The 18,255-nt window shown below is 34.6% G+C and overlaps 2 protein-coding genes across 7 annotated transcripts; both read right to left on the reverse strand.

The window, feature by feature from the left end:
- Positions 1–68: 68 nt before the first annotated feature.
- LOC123259912 lies at positions 69–13,031 on the reverse strand. Of its 4 annotated transcripts, none has more exons than XM_044720725.1 (11): positions 12,882–13,031; positions 12,265–12,328; positions 11,998–12,174; positions 11,776–11,844; positions 11,304–11,702; positions 10,314–10,547; positions 9,682–10,248; positions 8,813–9,069; positions 1,611–8,418; positions 500–654; positions 69–422 (listed from the first exon to the last, which is right to left on the reverse strand). In XM_044720725.1, exons 3-11 carry the CDS (start codon positions 12,124–12,126, stop codon positions 404–406), a joined length of 8,637 nt encoding a protein of 2,878 aa, XP_044576660.1. In that variant the 5' UTR covers positions 12,127–12,174; positions 12,265–12,328; positions 12,882–13,031; the 3' UTR covers positions 69–403. The 4 variants fall into 4 exon arrangements, with proteins under 4 accessions (XP_044576660.1, XP_044576661.1, XP_044576658.1 ...); XM_044720726.1 differs by having other exon boundaries at positions 11,776–11,841; positions 12,762–12,916; XM_044720723.1 differs by having other exon boundaries at positions 12,762–12,916.
- A 558-nt stretch (positions 13,032–13,589) lies between these two features.
- On the reverse strand, positions 13,590–18,031 carry LOC123258815 (formin-binding protein 4-like). Of its 3 annotated transcripts, none has more exons than XM_044719044.1 (7): positions 17,735–18,031; positions 17,495–17,646; positions 17,124–17,229; positions 16,712–17,039; positions 16,558–16,642; positions 14,449–16,482; positions 13,590–13,795 (listed from the first exon to the last, which is right to left on the reverse strand). In XM_044719044.1, exons 1-7 carry the CDS (start codon positions 17,802–17,804, stop codon positions 13,706–13,708), a joined length of 2,865 nt encoding a protein of 954 aa, XP_044574979.1. In that variant the 5' UTR covers positions 17,805–18,031; the 3' UTR covers positions 13,590–13,705. The 3 variants fall into 3 exon arrangements, with proteins under 3 accessions (XP_044574979.1, XP_044574977.1, XP_044574980.1); XM_044719042.1 differs by having other exon boundaries at positions 17,732–18,031; XM_044719045.1 differs by lacking the exon at positions 13,590–13,795 and having other exon boundaries at positions 14,559–14,693; positions 14,827–16,482; positions 17,732–18,018.
- Between the last annotated feature and the right edge of the window lie 224 nt (positions 18,032–18,255).

Here is an 18,255-nt window from a genome sequence, read left to right on the forward strand (position 1 = left end):
TAATTTAAATATTAAAACAGTTTATTTAAAGATAGTGGTAAAATATCAATAATTTAAAACTATTAAAATGTTTATTAATTTTTTTACTGTTTATTCACCTCATAACTTTACGATAAATACTAATTAATAACTATATAATATAAGATTTTGTTTCCTACAAGTAAAATGTAGCAATAATACGGATATTCAGTGTTAAACAGTGGCGTATTATAGGCTATATTCAAAGATAAATACAAATATTGCGCTTTAATACATACAATCAATTAATTAATTAAGTATTTACATAGGTCTAAAACGATTGCTCCATTAGTGACAATTAATTTTTGTCTTCCTATCTGATATACACTTTATCAGTCGTACTGACTTAAACCATTTTGTTAGTTTATATGTTTACAATTGTTGATCAACTCCAAGAAGTTTTTCTGTAACATTGTTTTATTTTATTTAATAATTAATCATAATTAATTAAATCATAAATATAAAAAAAAAAAATACTTACGTTAATCGTAAATTTTTATTTGTTGCAGCAGTTGTCGCAGATGATTTCGCTTCAGGTAACGATTTGCGTTTGTTACTTCGACACCTTTTAACATAAGCCTCTACCAGTTGAGCAATCTTTTTAGGATTAATTTCTCCGGACTTGTTGTGACAAATCTAAAAAACAAAAAATGATACATAATTAAGAAATGACCTTGTATCTTATGAACTATTGACATTTTTAAAGATATAAGCTCATCTCGATGTTACACTCATCAAGAGCTTTCATTTAAGTACCCACATCATTTTTTCATATATTTATATATATTGTATATATGTATATATGAAAAATATATAAAAAATGCATGTGGGTACTCAAATGAAAGCTCTTGATGAGTGTAACATCGGGATGAGCTTATATCTTTAAAAATGTTAATAGTTAAGAAAGGACAGTGCAATTTAACATAATTAAGAAACAACCTTGTATCTTGTAAACTATTGACATTTTTAAAGATATAAGCTCATTCTGACATTACACTCATCAAGACCTTTAATTTGAGTATCCACATCATTTTTTCATATATTTATATATATTGTATATATGTATATATGAAAAATATATAAAAAAATGCATGTGGGTACTCAAATGAAAGCTCTTGATGAGTGTAACATCGGAATGAGCTTATATCTTTAAAAATGTCAATAGTTAAAAAAGTACAGTGTAATTTAACATAATTAAGAAACGATCTTGTATCTTGAGAACTATTGAAATTTTTAAAGATATAAGCTTACTTTGACATTACACTCATCGAGACCTTTCATTTGAGTACCCACATCAATTTTTCATATATTTATATATATTACATATATGTTTATATGTGTATATGAAAAATATATCAAAAATACATGTGGGTACTCAAATGAAAGCTCTTGATAAGTGTAACATCGAGATGAGCTTATATCTTTAAAAACGTCAATATTTAAAAAAGTACAGTGCAATTTAACAAAAGTCATTATTTAATAAAACAAAATTTTAGGTATTTATAATTCATAAATCACGGCAGTCACATAGTGACTAGGTTGCTAGTTTAACAATAATTTCAGATAAAATCTCCAAAAAAGAAGAAACTAACCTTGGGTACAGCTTTCCTCATAATATCCTTATATTCCTCCTTGGTAATATGTTTCTTGGTATAATGTGGCTTCAACACGAGCTTAACTTCCTCAACAACGCGTTCCTGTCGATTAAGCTTCTTCAAAAATTTATCCTTGACTTGCATCTCCACCGCCGAACTAGGAAGATCATCAAGAATCTGCAGTTGATTCTCATCCATCCTAACTCCAATCTTTGAATTCCCACTCTTCTTCCTCTTATCCGGCGACTTTTTATTCAAATTCCTCATCTTAGAATTCATCTTAACAACCGGGGAGGAATCGAACAGCGAATCAAATAGATCTTTTTTATTCTTTGCGACATTATTCCCCGAATTTTTATTAATATTCGACAAATTACTGAGAGAAGGGAGAGATCTCTGAGGGCTGTGATTTTTCGCAGGACTAGGAGGGTCAAATATCCCATCACTAAGACTCGACCCAGGAGAGTAAGGCGAGGAAGTGTCAATAGTAGCATCATTGCCCTCCAGATCTCCACCATTGTTGGTCATCATCGCGCTATTCCTGTTCTCCATCGCCTTGTTGATCCTCGAATTACCCAAATTCTTCCCAGCGAACAAATTCGACAATTGCGGCCGCTCATTGCCGCGCTGCTTCAGCTGGCTGCTGGGAGAGAGTCTGTTGATATTCCTCTGCGTGATACCATAATTACCGGGATTATTAAAAATCCCACTCCGCTGGACAGCAGCAGCGACAGTGGCCAGCACAGGATTGATAGTAGTAAAGCAACTAAGATTCCCCCCAGAGTTTTGATTCAAGTGATCCAGCGACTTGTTTTCTATCCTAATATCCAGCGGCTTGGTCGTCGGAGCAGCCGCCTTCTCAGGCGAGGCTCTCTTGATAGTCACCATAGAAATCACCTTGGGCTTGTCGCTCTCCTGCTTCTCATTATTAGCACTCAAATCAGAGCCTTTGTTAACATGCTTCTGCTCACTTGGCAAATGAGGCTCCTCTATGACACTAGGCGTGGGCGACCTGGATTTAGTCGGATCAAACGGATCATAAACATCCGGCGAAGTTAGCGGTGAATTCGGAGGCTCTGGCGGCGTGTTTGGTCCTATTTTACACAAATCTATAACCTCCGAATTTTTACCATCATTCTTAGCTTTTTTATCCTTATCTTCATCGTCCCTCTTATCCTTCTCCAGTTTCTTAGCCTCATCCATCCTATCCTTATCACCCTTTTGCTCCTCTTCATCGCCCCCGTCTTCCTCTTCATCCTCTCCCTCCTCATCATCCTGCTCACCATCATCATCATCCACCACCTGGACATCCTTCTTCCCCTCGTTCCCTAGTTCCTCTTCGTCCTCCAAATTCTTATCAGCAGCCTGATCCTGATTCAACCTATTAATCTCCGAGCTGTCATTCTCATCAAAGATTTCATTCTGAACCTGTCCCTCTTTCCCTCTGGAAGCATTCGCACTCACCTCCATCTGCAGTTCATCATGATCCCTATTAAAAAGCGGGTGCATAATCATGTTCCTAAGATTGCTCTGCTGCTTGCTGATAGAAAACTTAATCTGCGGCTCTGGAGGCGTCTTGGGACCCTGAATCATGAACTGCTCGTGCTCGGACAACTTAAGCCGCTTTTGCTGGAGCAATTTAAGCTGATGCTCCTGCTGCATCACTTTGTCATCTCCTTTACCCTGATTGTCTCCATCCTGCTGCTGATTAGCAAACATAAACAGAGAATTATCCTCCCTATCACGGTCATCATCATCATCATCATCATACCCATCGTTATTTTGATTGTTAACCCCACTGCTGTTATTATCAATAGAAATAATATTGTGCTCACTATTATTGCTCGTATTAATAGTATTATCATGGCTGCTGTTCATAGCATTATTCCCTCTCTCTTCATTTCCAACATTATTGCCACTATTACCATTGTTCAAATTATTACCGTCGTTATTACCAACATTGTCGTCATCGCTCAAGACAATAACATCTTGAGGAGAAAGCGTCTGCTCGCGGAACGGAGACTGGTCCAGGTCAATAACAGCGACAGGTTTCTTCGTCGCGGCTATTTCAGCAGCCTTGGACTTTCTTTTTTTATCCCGCTTGCTGACTTTAGGAGAGGGCCTTGATTTTTTTTCCTTAGACTTGTCTTTCTTTGGTTTTTTCGCCGGAGGGGGCTCCTCTTGTACGGGCTCACGACGACGTCTTTTAGTAGTCGTTAACAACGGCAAGGTGTCAGTCAGGTTCATCATATTATTAGACTGCCCCGTAGCGTTGTCATTGAAGCAAACACTGACCAGGATGTTATCACCACTGGCGAAGACTTCCTTAGAAGGAGGAGGCGTGCGGTTCCGTTTACTAGCTCCTTTTCTGCGATCTGCATCACGGGATTTCTTCTTATCCTTCGAGCGCTTGTCCTTTTTCTTCTTGCTCTTGGTAGCGTCTTTGTTGCGTAAGATCACCGTTAGATTTTTGGGAGAGACATGATTGTCCATCTGGGTAGGAGCTGAAGGATTTGCACCATTAATGTTCCCAAGAGCGTTGTTCATAGAAGCGAGCAGGGAAGATTGAGAAGGCGGCGATGAAGGTGGTAAATTAATAGACTGAGCGGCAATCATGTCGCCTATGGAGCTGGAGGTAGGTGACCAGTTCCTGGACTGCATCATGTGGTCATCGCGCTGCTTGTTGATAGCAGCAGGGGTCCTGGACCTTGACCTGGACCATGAAGGAGTCCACTGAGCGCTCCAGGATACTCCGGCGTTCCCAGAAACCTGCTGGTCTTTCTCCCGGACGTCGAACGGACTGTGGTCTAAATCCTTGTCGCTGATTTTGTTCCAGTTCCTCCCGTGGGAGTAAGAACGCTCTCGAGACCTGGATCTAGTGATAAAAGAGTGGCATGCATTTGTCTGAGAGACATTGGAGTCTCTTTTAGCTCTTCGCTTGGACCTCAAAGACTTGGGAGTCTTTTTGGAAGGTGATTTGCTCCGGCTCCGGGACCGCTTGCGCCTTCTCGAGTGGGAAGCAGACGGAGACTTCTGCTTTCTGAGTTTCTCCTTCTTCTTAGCCCCGCGAGACCTCGACCTTGTTTTCGAAGGCGACTTTGAACTCGTCCTAGACTTCGACCTCGATCTCATTCTCACCCGAGATCGCGAGCGGGATTTCACGCGAGAGCGGGAGCGTACGCGCGACCTTGATCGTGAACGAGACCAAGATCTCGTTCTAGATCTGTTTTTCCGTGAAAGTGACTTCTTCTTGCTCCTCCTGGACTGGTGCTGTCGAGCGGGAGAGACTCGCTGATTCCGCCGGCTAGTCGGTGACCTGGAACGTCTTCTGGACAAAGACCGACGGTCGCGGGTCTGAGATTTTCTCCGTGAGCGGGACAGTGACTGTTTGTAGGGCGAGGATCGGTTTTGGGAGCGCTCGCGCGATCTAGCTCGGTGCCGCGACCAAGAGCGGCTTTTCCGTAAGTTCATTCTCGGCGAGTAAGATCGACTTAATCTTGAGTGCGATCGTCTGTTACGAGTCAAACTGCGACTGGGTGATAAGCTCAGTGATAATTCACGAATATCCCGACCATACTCATCCTTCCGAGGCCTAACTGGCTTCTCAGAGACAATTTTTCTTACATCATACCTCGGCAATTCCTTCCTTTTAACCTTCTTTTTATCACTGTCTTCTTTTCCATGTTTCTTCCCGCGATCTTTACTTCTATCCCGATACTTTCCTTTATCTTTACTCTTATCCTTATCACCAGATTCGTAATTTTTACTTTTTTCCCGATAAGATCTCTCTTTTGTACTCTTAGAAATTTTTTTCCACTCCACCTGATTATCAGAAGAAATATTTTCCTTATTCTTTTCACTCGCCTCCTTGTTTCTATCCCTTCTATTTTTTTTCTTCTTCCTACTGCTCTCCGGATTGTTATCAGTATCAGAAGATTTATCCTTGTGCTTTTTATTATTCCCACTACTGCTGAGTTTATTTTCATCAGACACCTCCCCGTCTTCCATCTCCTTGTCCTTCCTTTGACTCAGCATTGTAAGCTCCTCTTCAAAATTAATCGGCTCGTCCGTCTCAGAAATAGCTTCTGTACCAAGTCCCGCGTACTCTATAGGTGTCCTACACCTGGCTCCTAGATCATCAGTCGACCTGTCTTTAGGAGGTGGAGTGATCGGCTCCAGTCCATTATCAAAAGAAGCTTCAGCAGCTTCACTACCATCCAACTTAACACTTTCCTTAACCGGCATCTCATCTTTACACGGAGTGTAAGCTCCGTCAGACTCCCAGACCTCGTTTTCAGCACACTTGCTTTCTACATTTTCCTCAACATCATCCTTTCGTAATTTAAGTTCATCAGCTTCCTCCAAGTCAGCCGTCGACTTATTTAGAGAAATACTTTCTTGCACCTCAATAATTTCTACCTCTTCATTTTTATTTTCATCTACCAGCTCTTCTTTATTATCATCATCTTTGTCTTTTTCCTTTTCCTTTTCAGGAGAATCAATTTTTATCAGTTCAAACTCTTCCGCTTTATCTTCTTTATTATCAACAACAACAACAACAGCCGAAGAATTATCATCATCTTCCTTATTTTTATCAACATCATCTTCATCATTAGTCTTCAATAAAAATTTCTGACTTTCTTCTTCAATAATCTCCTTTTCCTTCAATTCATCTTCATCTTCTTTTTCTTTAGACTTTTTATCATCTTCTTCTTTAGATTTTTTATCATCTTCTTTTTCTTTAGACTTTTTATCATCTTCTTTATCCCCAGAATCTTTCTTCTTATCATCATCATCTTCCTTCTCAACATCTTTATTTTTAACATCTTTCTCCTTAGCCTCCTCAATTTTCTCATCTTTTTCCTTCAAGTCTTTATTTTTCTCCTTATCCTTCGCCTCCTTATCCTTCTCCATAGAAGCCGTAACACTGTCTTCAAACCGATCCTCCAAATTACACAATTTATTATTCAACTTAGACTTATTCCCAATTTTAAAAGTAATTTTTCCCCTAGAATCAATCGACAATTTTTTCGTCGGAATCTTACTCAAAGTCTGCCGTTCTTTCTGCAAGGACTCAATATAAGGATCCGAGGGTTCAGGAATATCCGCAAGATCACAGCTCTGAACATCAGCGACAATAATATCATCATCATCAGGCATAAGCGGCGGCATAGGAGGCGGCTCCAGCGGTCCAATCTGTTGCGTCAACTCCTGCTCAGCGTGCCTAGCAACGTCCATAGTTTCCGAGGAATAAATCGAGAAATTGGGACAATCGCTCTTGGTTTCATCATCATCATCATCCTGATTGGCATTATCATCATCCTCGTCGTTATAATAAGTCCCCAAGAGCGTAAGTGAGTCTTTTTTGATATTCTTCATCTCACTGGACATGTCAACAATAGCAGAAAAATCTGGAGGCATTGGAGGCGGCTCCAGCGGAGGGAGTGAAGAATTTATAGAATCTAAATTACTACTTTCACCTTGATTTTTTTTCTTGCTACTATCACGGGGATTTTCATCATTACTATCACTGTCAATTACAGCAAACGGATCATATTTATCATCTGTTTTTCCATCTTTTGTATCAGAATCTTTAGCAGGCTCTTTTGGAGTGTCATCAATTACCAAATCATTGTCATCACTCTCGTTATCACTCTTGAGATTGTCCTCAAAGTCCAGCAAGTCTGACGGAGGAATTGGAGGAGGTAAGAGCGCTTCTATAGAACTATTTCTATCATCAGTTTCTTTGTTATCACCTTCTGGGTTATCGCTCGGCTTAGACATATCAATATCACTGTAAATATCACATTCTTCTCCCTCAGGTTGGTCAGAGCTCGCTACAGCGGATTCATTCGCTGGATTTGCTTCAGCTGATTCAATACCAGAATTGCTGGTATTCTCTACAACAGCGTCGACATTAGCAGTCAAATTTTCTGGTGAAGTATCCTGAAGTGATAAATTAGAAACATTGCTCGGTAGCGCTCCGGTATTTACGCTACTTACATTCTGACTGTGAAAATTTTCCGGAGGCTGAAAATTAGAAGTCTGAAGACTCTCCAACGGGCGGAATCCTCCGCGGTCATTATTAAAATTACGACCCCGCGGATTGTTTCGGAAGTTGGGATTATTACGATTGCGATTCATCATTCCTGGCGTGTGAGGTTGTCGCCGGTTGGGACTAAAGTCCAGCAAGGGTGGAGGCTGCCGGAAATCTCCGTGGCCGAAACTATCCCTCGGACCTGGACCACCGTAGGTCGGAGGACCGTTCCCGGAATAAGAATCCCTAGGAGGCCCGTAGTCGTTTCTGTTGTGGCCGTGGTGGCCTCTGTTGTGATAGTTCCCTCGGAAAGACCTCCCGTCGGAGTTGTTACCGCCCCGGGAATTATTGTACATAGGTGCTTGAACTATGTCTGAATTAATATCCGCAGAACCGGTGACAGAGGCTATAATACTGTCGTTTTTTGATTGTTCATCCTTTAAAGAGTCCTTTAAAAAATCATTGTTTTTGATGATGTCGGGTTTGTTATTTTTTTTTTCGGGTAGAGAAAAAGTCCCGTCGGCTTTCAGGCTGATTTTAGTGTCTTTAGAATGCCAGAGCTCTTGACTGCTGATTATATTGTCCAGCAAATCGGTAATTACTGGCTGAGGATGCGGATCACGTCTTACGCGACTCACTCGATTTTTTAAACCTAGTCGACGTCTGAGAGTAGTTATTGAAGAGGCACTACGACGGGTTACACTGACCACATTACCCCCGCTAATACCATCTTCTTCACTTACAGAGGGATTTATTTCGTCATCCGATCTGTAATATTTAAAATTATTTAAAAAATTTTTTTTAATAATTAAAATTAAAAAAAAAAAATTTTTTTTAACAATTAAAATTAAAAAAAAAAAATTTTTTTTAACAATTAATATTTTAAAAAAAATTTTTTAACAATTAAAAATATTTTTTTTTAACAATTAAAATTAAAAAATTTTTTTTTAACAATTAAAATTATTTTTAATTTATTTTTTAACAATTTAAGTTATTTAAATTTTTTTTTTTTAATTTAAATTAAGAAAAAAATTTTTTAACCATTAAAATTAAAAAAAAAATTTTTTTTTTAATTAAAATTATATAAAAAAATATTTTTTAACTATTAAAATTATTAAAAAATTTTTTTTTTAATTAAAATTGAATTTTTAAAATTACTTACCCGAAGGGACAGTAATCTAAAGGTAAATTATTTCCAAATAAATTAAGTTGTGGTATGCCAGCTCGGTACCTCGCGTTTGTAAGCTGTTCAGTTCTTTGAGGCACTGACGAGCTTTGATTTGTTAACGATATTAATCCGATCGGATTAGTTGTTGATTTTTTTTTGGCCATATTTAAAGCAATCGCAACTCGCTTTCTCACTGATTTAATATTACCTATTCGCCGGCAAGCTCTGCGGTGATATTTATTTTTCCGTCTCTAGAAAAGTAAAATATTAACTTTATAATTTTACGGCTCTAATTTTTAGTATATAGAATTAAAACTTACACCTATAGTTAATAAATAATAATAAGAATTAATTTCAAGTCAAAGTCGGATTGGGAAAAAAAGTATTTAAAAACCATTCTTCAAGGTCGAATTTATTTAAGTTCATATATTCGACTTATTGAACAATTTTTTAAATAATTAATATTTTTAATTGATTCTATTATTAAAGATATATTGTGATACATTTACTTATACAATGAATATATTTTGTTATTAATAAAATTATTACAGAGACCAATTAAAGTATGAAATTTAAATCACGCTTATAATTATTTTACGTTTTATCAAATTTGTAGGCTAAAATATAATTTTTTTTTCAACTAATAATTATTATTATAAATGTAATCACAATAAGTAAAACAAAAAAATTATAAAAGAGATGATTAATTAATAAAAAAAAAAAAAAATGTCAGTAAAAATAACTTATTTATCTGGACAAGTTATTTTGAAGTGGTAGAAAGTAATGGATGACAATGTTAATTAAAATTGTTATTATACAAATAATGAGTGGTAAGAGATAACTAAATTACGATGAAATTATACCTTGAAGGTTTTTTTAGATCGCTTCTTACGTTTCCGGCTGGAAGTTCCGCTTTTGACTTTGACATAGCTCACAATTTCTCTTTCTTCGCCATCAGTGCCATAATCCTTAATAACAACTTTCTGTAGCACAGGCTCATTATTCTTCGCCTTTTTACGTTTCGGAGTTTTCTTTTTGCGACTAGTCGGCTTGGAGCGGCTCTTAGATTTACTGGCAGTGCGTCGGCTATGGTGAGAAAAATTCCGAGCCGAGTTGGCGTTTGGTGAGCGACCTCGACTGTTTTCAGAAATAGAGTCAAAGCCAGACGAGGTGGAGGGTTGATCGGGATCAAAGACTCGCGAAACCGCTACTAGTTCCGGCACTTGCTCTCTTCTGCTGCGAGTAGCGCGGATAGAAGCTCGCACACGCTCTGTTTGACGTGTTCGCGGCACCAGCCGGTGCTGCAGTGGTCGGAAATTATTTGCGGACATGTACTGGGAAGCTAGTCCAGCCTCTCTTCTTCCGTAAGTCATTCCCAGACACCGAGCCTCTGCGATCAGGTCACTCACTTCGTTAGTCTCAATGTTTACCTAAAATTCATCAAAAAAAATTTTTATTAACATTTACAATTTACAAACTATTAATATTAATTTACCTCTTCAGCCATGTTCGGGTCGTTCGCGGAACACTCTGGACAGTACCAATTGTCGTAAGGAACTTCATCCATTGGAGGATTTAGACACTCCAAATGATAACCAGAGTCACAGCCATCGCACAGCAGTAATCTGTCCTCTCGATCACTCAGGTGACAAATTTCACAAAACGTCGGGTCTTCTTGTACTTGTTCCTCGGTGGCGTTTTTTGGCTCCACGGATATACATTTAATCACCTGAAATTTAATTTTAACTTAATAAAATTAATTAAATAATTACTTTTGTTAAATTGCACTGTACTTTCTTAACTATTGACATTTTTTAAGATATAAGCTCATCCCGATGTTACACTCATCAGGAGCTTTCATTTGAGTACCCACATGCATTTTTGATATATTTTTCATATATACATATATATAATATATATTTTAAAGATATAAGCTCATCGTGATGTTACACTAATCAAGAGCTTTCATTTGAGTACCCACATGCATTTTTGATATATTTTTCATATATACATATATATAAATATATAAAATATATGAAAAATTGATGTGGGTACTCAAATGAAAGGTCTTGATGAGTGTAATGTCGGGGTGAGCTTATATCTTTAAAAATATCATTAGTTGACAAGATACAATGTCATTTATTAATTATTGATATTTATTAAGATATAAACTGATTTCTATGTTACTCTTATCGAGACCTTTCATTTGAGTACCCACACGGCATTTTTCATATATTTTATATATATGGTATTTGTGAAATATATTATATATATATAAATATATGAAAAATTGATGTGGGTACTCAAATGAAAGGTCTTGATGAGTATAACATCGGGATGAGTTTATATCTTTAAAAATGTCAATAGTTCACGAAATACAAGGTCATTTCTTAATTATTCATATGACTATCCTGGACACAAAATTTTTGTTATTCTCTTATTAATTTTAATTTATTAAAATTAAATAAAGTAACAATAAACTTACAGAGCCATTGATATTCTCTTTGACTTTCATCGTCGTAAATGTTTTACGATCAACCGGACAAGTGTTGACATTTTTGCTCCACTCTGTCAAGCATATCAAGCAGAAGCAGTGCTCGCAGCAGGACGGTACCGCTATCTGCTGACGTCTAAACGACAGAATACAAATTGGGCATTTTTCAGAAGTCCCATCGCTCTCATCGGACTCAATGTTCTCTGGAGGCTTTGTAGCGTCTTCCTTAAAATTACGCTGTTGTTCTTTTCTACTACGTTTTTTAGTCTTCGGAGATTCGAACATGTCATCTTCCGACTCGCTCTCCCAATCAGACTCCCATTCATCGCTCGTGGATCCCGCTGAATAATTACTCGCACTGCTGTAACTGTCGCTGTCAGACTCCAAGGCCTTTAAAAAGTGAGAATAATAATTTTATTATTTTTTAATATTTATTATTTTTTTAACTTAATTATGTACTTACTTTGTTGGGAGTTTTCTTTCCGGTCGGACTTAGCTCCTCTTCGCTGCTGTCATCATCACTTACGACCTTCTATACAGAAAACAATCATTATTATTATTATTATTATTATTAAACTTGTTAATTATTTTATATTATTCTATTTTTAATTAATTTAATTTTCTATTTTATTCTTTTTTTATATTTTATATTAAACTTGTTAATTATTTTATATTCAAAACAAACCATATGATTCCGACGCTTGCGACGAATCCTAGCAATAACAGACTCATCGCTACTGCTCTCGCTGGTATCAGAAATTCGGCACCGGATCCGTTTAGAGGGCTTGGGCATATGGTCACTGTCACTTGACATTTTGCTACTTCACTGGCTATTAATTACTGATAATTACCATTTCTTGTACTATAAAAAGTAAAAAAAAAAAATAATAAAAAAAAATTTTCTAGTCTAAATTTCCAAATTTTAGAAAAATATTAAAAATAAACAACTTACTTTATAAATGTCATTAAAATTAAATTGAAATTGTGAATTGTTGCTTGAATGTAGTTGATATAAACTGAAACATTAAAGATCAATATCAACAATAATATTTATCATAAACAATCCATACATATTTTGTATTTACAATAATCAAAGCACTAAATAAATAAAATCATTTAAATAAATTATTTTATTAATTAAATTTATGTAATTTTTTGAGATGGTCGTCCAGTCAATGATACTCAAACAAGTATTGTCACCATTACATATTAAGTGCCATTAATAAAACACAACAAACAAGTAATGATTGTAATCAAATTGTAATTATTAAAATATATGAATTAAATATTAATTTTATAATTTTTCTTGTAATGTAAACTGAACGGAAACATTAAATAAAAATGGGAAAATAAAAAATAAAACTACACAACCACTGTAGACTTATAAAAAACGTTTTAATTACAAGCGTAATTTATTATTAATGGAGATAAATTTAATTACGCACGTACAGTTGTAACTGGTGAATAAATATGTCTTAAAATAAATTACAAGTCGTAATGACAGTCAATAGGTACGCTAACTTAGTCTACCCAATTTTCAGACATCTTGGTTACTTGCTACTCACTCACCAGACGCTAAATTGCGACGTTGCAATATTTATTCTCTTTAAGATGGTAACATCAACTATCGCGGCATCTATTTTAGTCAAGCGAGTTACTAATTTTATTTAGTTTAAATATTTACTTGTTTTATTTAATTATTTAATTGTCTTCTTATCAATCATCACTTTTTTATTATCAATTCTTTACTCAGTACACTGATAAATATCTAAGCAAGTGTTTAATTGTGTAAAATACTTCTTTTTTTTTATTAAATAAAATTTAACTTGTTTTTTTGCCGGCAGGCGGCAGCACTATGAAATATGTCAAATATGTCATTTCCGGAGTTGCGCGTTAGACATTTTGTAAACAAAATAATAAATTTAATCGATTTTATTACTAAAATAAAGTGCAATAATTATTAATTTTAAAATAATTGTTTGAACTTATTAAAAAGTACTATTTTATTTTTTTTTAATAAACAGACTATTTTATTATTATTTATATTTATATTTGATAAATAAAAATATCAAGAGTAAATATTATTTTGTTTTTTGACTAAAAATTATTTATAATTTTATAAGGAAGTTTTTTTTTACATTATAATAAATCCTACTTTGCGACTAATATTTAAAATTTTTTATAAAATATTTACCTAGACAATTAATGATTAATTTATTATACAAGTATAATTTCTAAAAGTTTCAGATGAGTTAATTTATAACTTTACATACGTTATCCAAGCAGATAAATCGCTTTTTTTTTTTTTTAACTAACAAGTGAAAATTATCGTTGAAGCAACGATAGTTAATAATTTACAATAAATAAATTTTTTATACATTCAGTATAAACGGTTAATGAATGTCCTCAAAATTCTGTGCTTTTTTCCACTTGGCGACCATGCTTGAAACTTGTTTATGTTTTTTGTTAATAACAATCTTTACCTGTAACAAAAAAATATGAAAATTGATTTAGTAAATGCTTAATAATTTTTTAATTAAATTATGGCAAGAAAAAAAATTATTAAAAAAAATATTGACAGAAATTTTGAAAAATGAAAAATGCAATTTTTAAAAAGTAATTTTTTTGAACAAATTTTTTTGTGAAAAAAAATTGAAAAATTATAAAGTGACTGCTAATTTTAATGTTAAACAAAAATGATAATTAATTTAGCAGATATTTAATAATTTTTTTAATTAAATTATGGCAAAAAAATTATAAAAAAAAAAATTGACAGAAATTTTTAAAAATTAAAAATGCAGTTTTTTAAAATAATTTTTTTGTTAAAAAAAATTAAAAAATGATAAAGTCACTGCTAATTTTAATGCTAAATAAAATAAAAATTAATTTAGCAGCTATTTAACAATTAAATATGGCAAAAAAAATTGACATAGAATTAAAAAAAAAATCCAATTTTTGGAAAATAATTTTCGGTAAAAAATTTATTTGTTAAAAAGAAATTAAAAAATGAAGTGACTGCTAATTTTAATGCCAAACAAAAATGAAAATTAAATTAGCGGATATTTAAAAATTTTAATAATTTTTGTAACAATAAAATTATAGCAAAAAAAAATTAATTATTAATAAATAAACTTACTTTTTTCTTTTTTTTGTCTTTAAGATCAACAGGAGCATTAGCCGTTGCATTATTTGCCGTAACTACACCCCCAGAATTAGTAGTCGTCGTACTTGCCGTACTATTAGCAGCAGTAGCTGCAGGAATAGAAACCGAAGGAGCAGAACCTGTTCCAGTGGTAGTCGCAGCTGTCGTAATAATCGTAGAGATATTCGTCGAAATGGATTCCGTTTTATCCACCGACTCTTGATATTTCATTGACGGAACTGCAACTTGTTTTATTTGTTTATCATTTATAACATTATTATGGCACTCCAAAGAAGCAATATCATTGTAAAAAGAATCAACAATCGATCCAAGTGATTCTTTTTTCATATTAATAGGAGGTTTAGTAATCACCTGGGTATTTGCGTAAATACCCGTATGATGAAGCATTAGTTGCACAGCTTCTTGCCCGGTAAATCTGTTAGCAGCCGCGAGAATCGCTTGATCGTGCAAGTGCTGATGATAAACCGGATAATGAACAAGTTGATTGTGAACCAACGCCGGGTGGTGGTGGTGTCCCAGTATAGAAATATTCGTGGGATCAAAGATAGTAGCATTGGGCTGATGATGATTCCCGGGAAAAATCAAAGGAGACTTGAGAGTTGCTGCTGCTAATGCGTAGGGGCTCTCCGACTGATCCACTCCCGGAGGAAGCGGTTCTATGTGCGGAGGATTCACAGACGCAGCTAGTATTTGGGTCGCAGGAGTCAGCAGAGTTTCACGAACCGGTGCTACAATACTCTCAACTATAATATGATTTTTAACTTCAGTTTGTTCAATAGTCCCAGAATTTAGACAGTCATTATTACTCTTATTAATCTTTGAATTCTTTTTCAAATCCTGCGCTCCTATTCTCGGCGGAGGTGGCGGACTAGGAATAGATATTCTAGGAGGCAGCGGCGCAGCCAATTCTCCATCTTCTTTATTATTATCATCACCAGCCAGACTAGCAGAGGAACTAGACTTGTCGCTTTTTTCCAAATCCGTGTGGCTATTTACATTAACTCTGTTGATATTATCAATAGCAACATTGCTGAGCGACTTTGTCTGGGTCATATCATCCTTAATAACTTCAATAGATTTTATTTCAGAGATCGGCGAGTTAGCGGGTGGAGGCGTAGTACACAATTCCATTTCCTCAGCCCCGCCATTAATATCCGGATAATTCAACTGAGTTTCTCCGCTAATCTTATTGCGATAAAAGTACTGCTTGTTAGCCGAGTCCCACTGATAGTCCCACTCAGCTGGCGCAGCCTTTTCCTCCAACAAAGTCAGCTCTTTTTTCGTCTCAGCCATCCAGTTGTAAAAATAACGATCCTTTAGATCACCAGACTCCCACGCGGTCATCAATACTTGAATTTTAATGCTCATCACCTGGATCTCCGACACCGTAGAGCATTCTTTGGATAAACTCTTTAATTTATCGGCAATCATTTGCACTTGATCAGCCGACATAAAGTAATCCGGAGTTGCTTCATTGGTTTCTAACGTTTCGCCTCTGATAAAATCAATTGCGTATTTTCCCAAGTTACGCTTTCGCTCCTCAGCTGTTTCCTTGGAGGAATTTTCTATTGGAGGAGTTTTAGCGAAGCCTAGACCTAGTCGGTCCTCGTTATTTTTAGGTATCGTCAAAACATCGTAAGCTATCCGCCTTTTTCGCTGGAATCCTTTTAAAGAGGTCCCTAAATTTTCTAAAGGCCGGGATAATTTTGGAGCTTCTATTTTGTCAGTATCCTGCGAATCTGAGGCTTGGGCCAATTCCTGATCAACAGTGGTGTCTACTTTTGGATTGCCATCAACAAACCAACTTTTGGTGACAGCAGCTGGGAATAAAGCAGCTGCTGGCTTTTTGCTAAATGAATTTTCTTCGTTGCTTTGATCAACAATTGAATTATTTATACTGGTTTCTCTATTGGACTCTTTGCTATTCTCTTCGTCGCGAGTGTCATTGCTAACCCTGCTTTCTAACGCTTCACGCTCGCGCTCGCGTTTTATTGATTTATTGAGTGTCTAAAAAAAATACAATTGTTGTTAAATATTTAGTATTAAGTTATTTAAATATTTATTTATAAGTTTGTTATTTACCCATGACTCGTCGGCTGTTTTTTCGTCGTCGCTTTTATCAGTGTCCGTATTATCGTCACCAAACGACGTGATCATTTCAATGTAACTAAAAATAAAAAATCAATTTAAAAATTTATAAGATTGTTAACTTAATAAATTAATTTATTTTTAATACCTGTCATCAGAGTCATCGTTTTTGTCTTCAAACGTCTGTTTAGATTTTTTCTTAGGCAAGGCACGCTTAGAACTACCAGTACTGTCAGTACCACTTTTATGCCTACTTTTGTTCCGTGCTGATAGGTCATTTTTGGCTTTAGACGGTAATTTGTCGTAAGGTAGTTTGGGCAAACGATTAGGTTGGTGGTGTAGTTGTTGAGGGACAATATTGTCCGAGTTTTTGCGAGTTGATGCGAGTTCTTTTGGCAATTCCCAAGTCACTTCATTGGTTTCAATGTGCCAGTAGTAAGGATACCCAGTAGACTCGTCAAAACATTCTTGCCATGCTGTTAATTTTTTTTTATTAATTATTAAGTATTCAATATTAAATTAAAACATTAGTATTAATAGAAAAATTTAATTTTACTTACGTGAAGCCGATACTCGTTCTTTACTCGAAGAAGTTTGGGTGGTCTCTTTTTTTGAGCTATCATTTGATTGAGATTCTTGAGTATTTTGAGTAATAAATTGAATTTCCTGTAATATAATTTATTATTCATTAATAATTTAAAAAAAAAATTGAATTAAAATTTTTAAAACACTGAAATTAACAGCTTAATAATTTATAGATTTTTCTTGAAAAATAAATTAAGTTTAAAAAATTATTTATAATTTTTTTCAAGCTTAAAAAATGAAATTTTTTTAAATAAATTATTTTAGCAATAATTTATTTATTAGAAAAATTATAAAAATTATTAAATGTTTTTCAATTTTAGTATTAATAATTTTTTAATGATATTACCTTAAAAAAGTCATTAACTTTATCATCAAGACGGTGTTTATTTTCTGGAGGTGTATCATCTTGGTCATCGCTATCAGAATTGTATTGTTCTAATAAATTAGTAAGTGAATTACTGGACTGTCCATTATTGCCAGGATTAGAATTATCTTTCGCTAAAAAAAAAAAAGAAAACAATCCCATTATTAAAACTCAACAATTATAAATTAATAAATAAATAAATAAATGAAAAATAATTACAACTTGATTGAAAATCAGAGTCCGCTGATTCTTGGCTAAAAGCTGATTTTCTTCGGCGTTTTTTGCTATTCATGATCGCAATTGTTAAAAATTCACTTATTAACTTGGTTAATTATTGATAATTCGTACACCGATAAGTCCAATCTATTTCAGCTGGAAATAACACCAAGTATTGGTGATTGTTGTTGATATATGTAAATATTTAGTTTATCTTGTTAACACAAACACTAATCACATATATTATGTTGACTGCAATGCTATTAATTATAAATGTTAATTTATTTCTCCTCAATTATTATCAAATCAACATTTCAGTCTAACCTAAAAAAAGTTTGTTACAAAATTTTATTACTTTACTCATTAGAATAGTAATATCTAGATTCTGTATATTCTATAAGGAAAAGGAAATTGTATAATAAAATAATATAATAAATTTTACTGTAAACATAGCCAAATTCATGTACATACAGTATTAATATATAGACGAGATTCTGGGGAATTTAGCACACTGGGTATTGACGGGA

This window comes from Cotesia glomerata, linkage group LG2, assembly GCF_020080835.1.
Source record: "Cotesia glomerata isolate CgM1 linkage group LG2, MPM_Cglom_v2.3, whole genome shotgun sequence".
NCBI lineage: Eukaryota > Metazoa > Arthropoda > Insecta > Hymenoptera > Braconidae > Cotesia > Cotesia glomerata.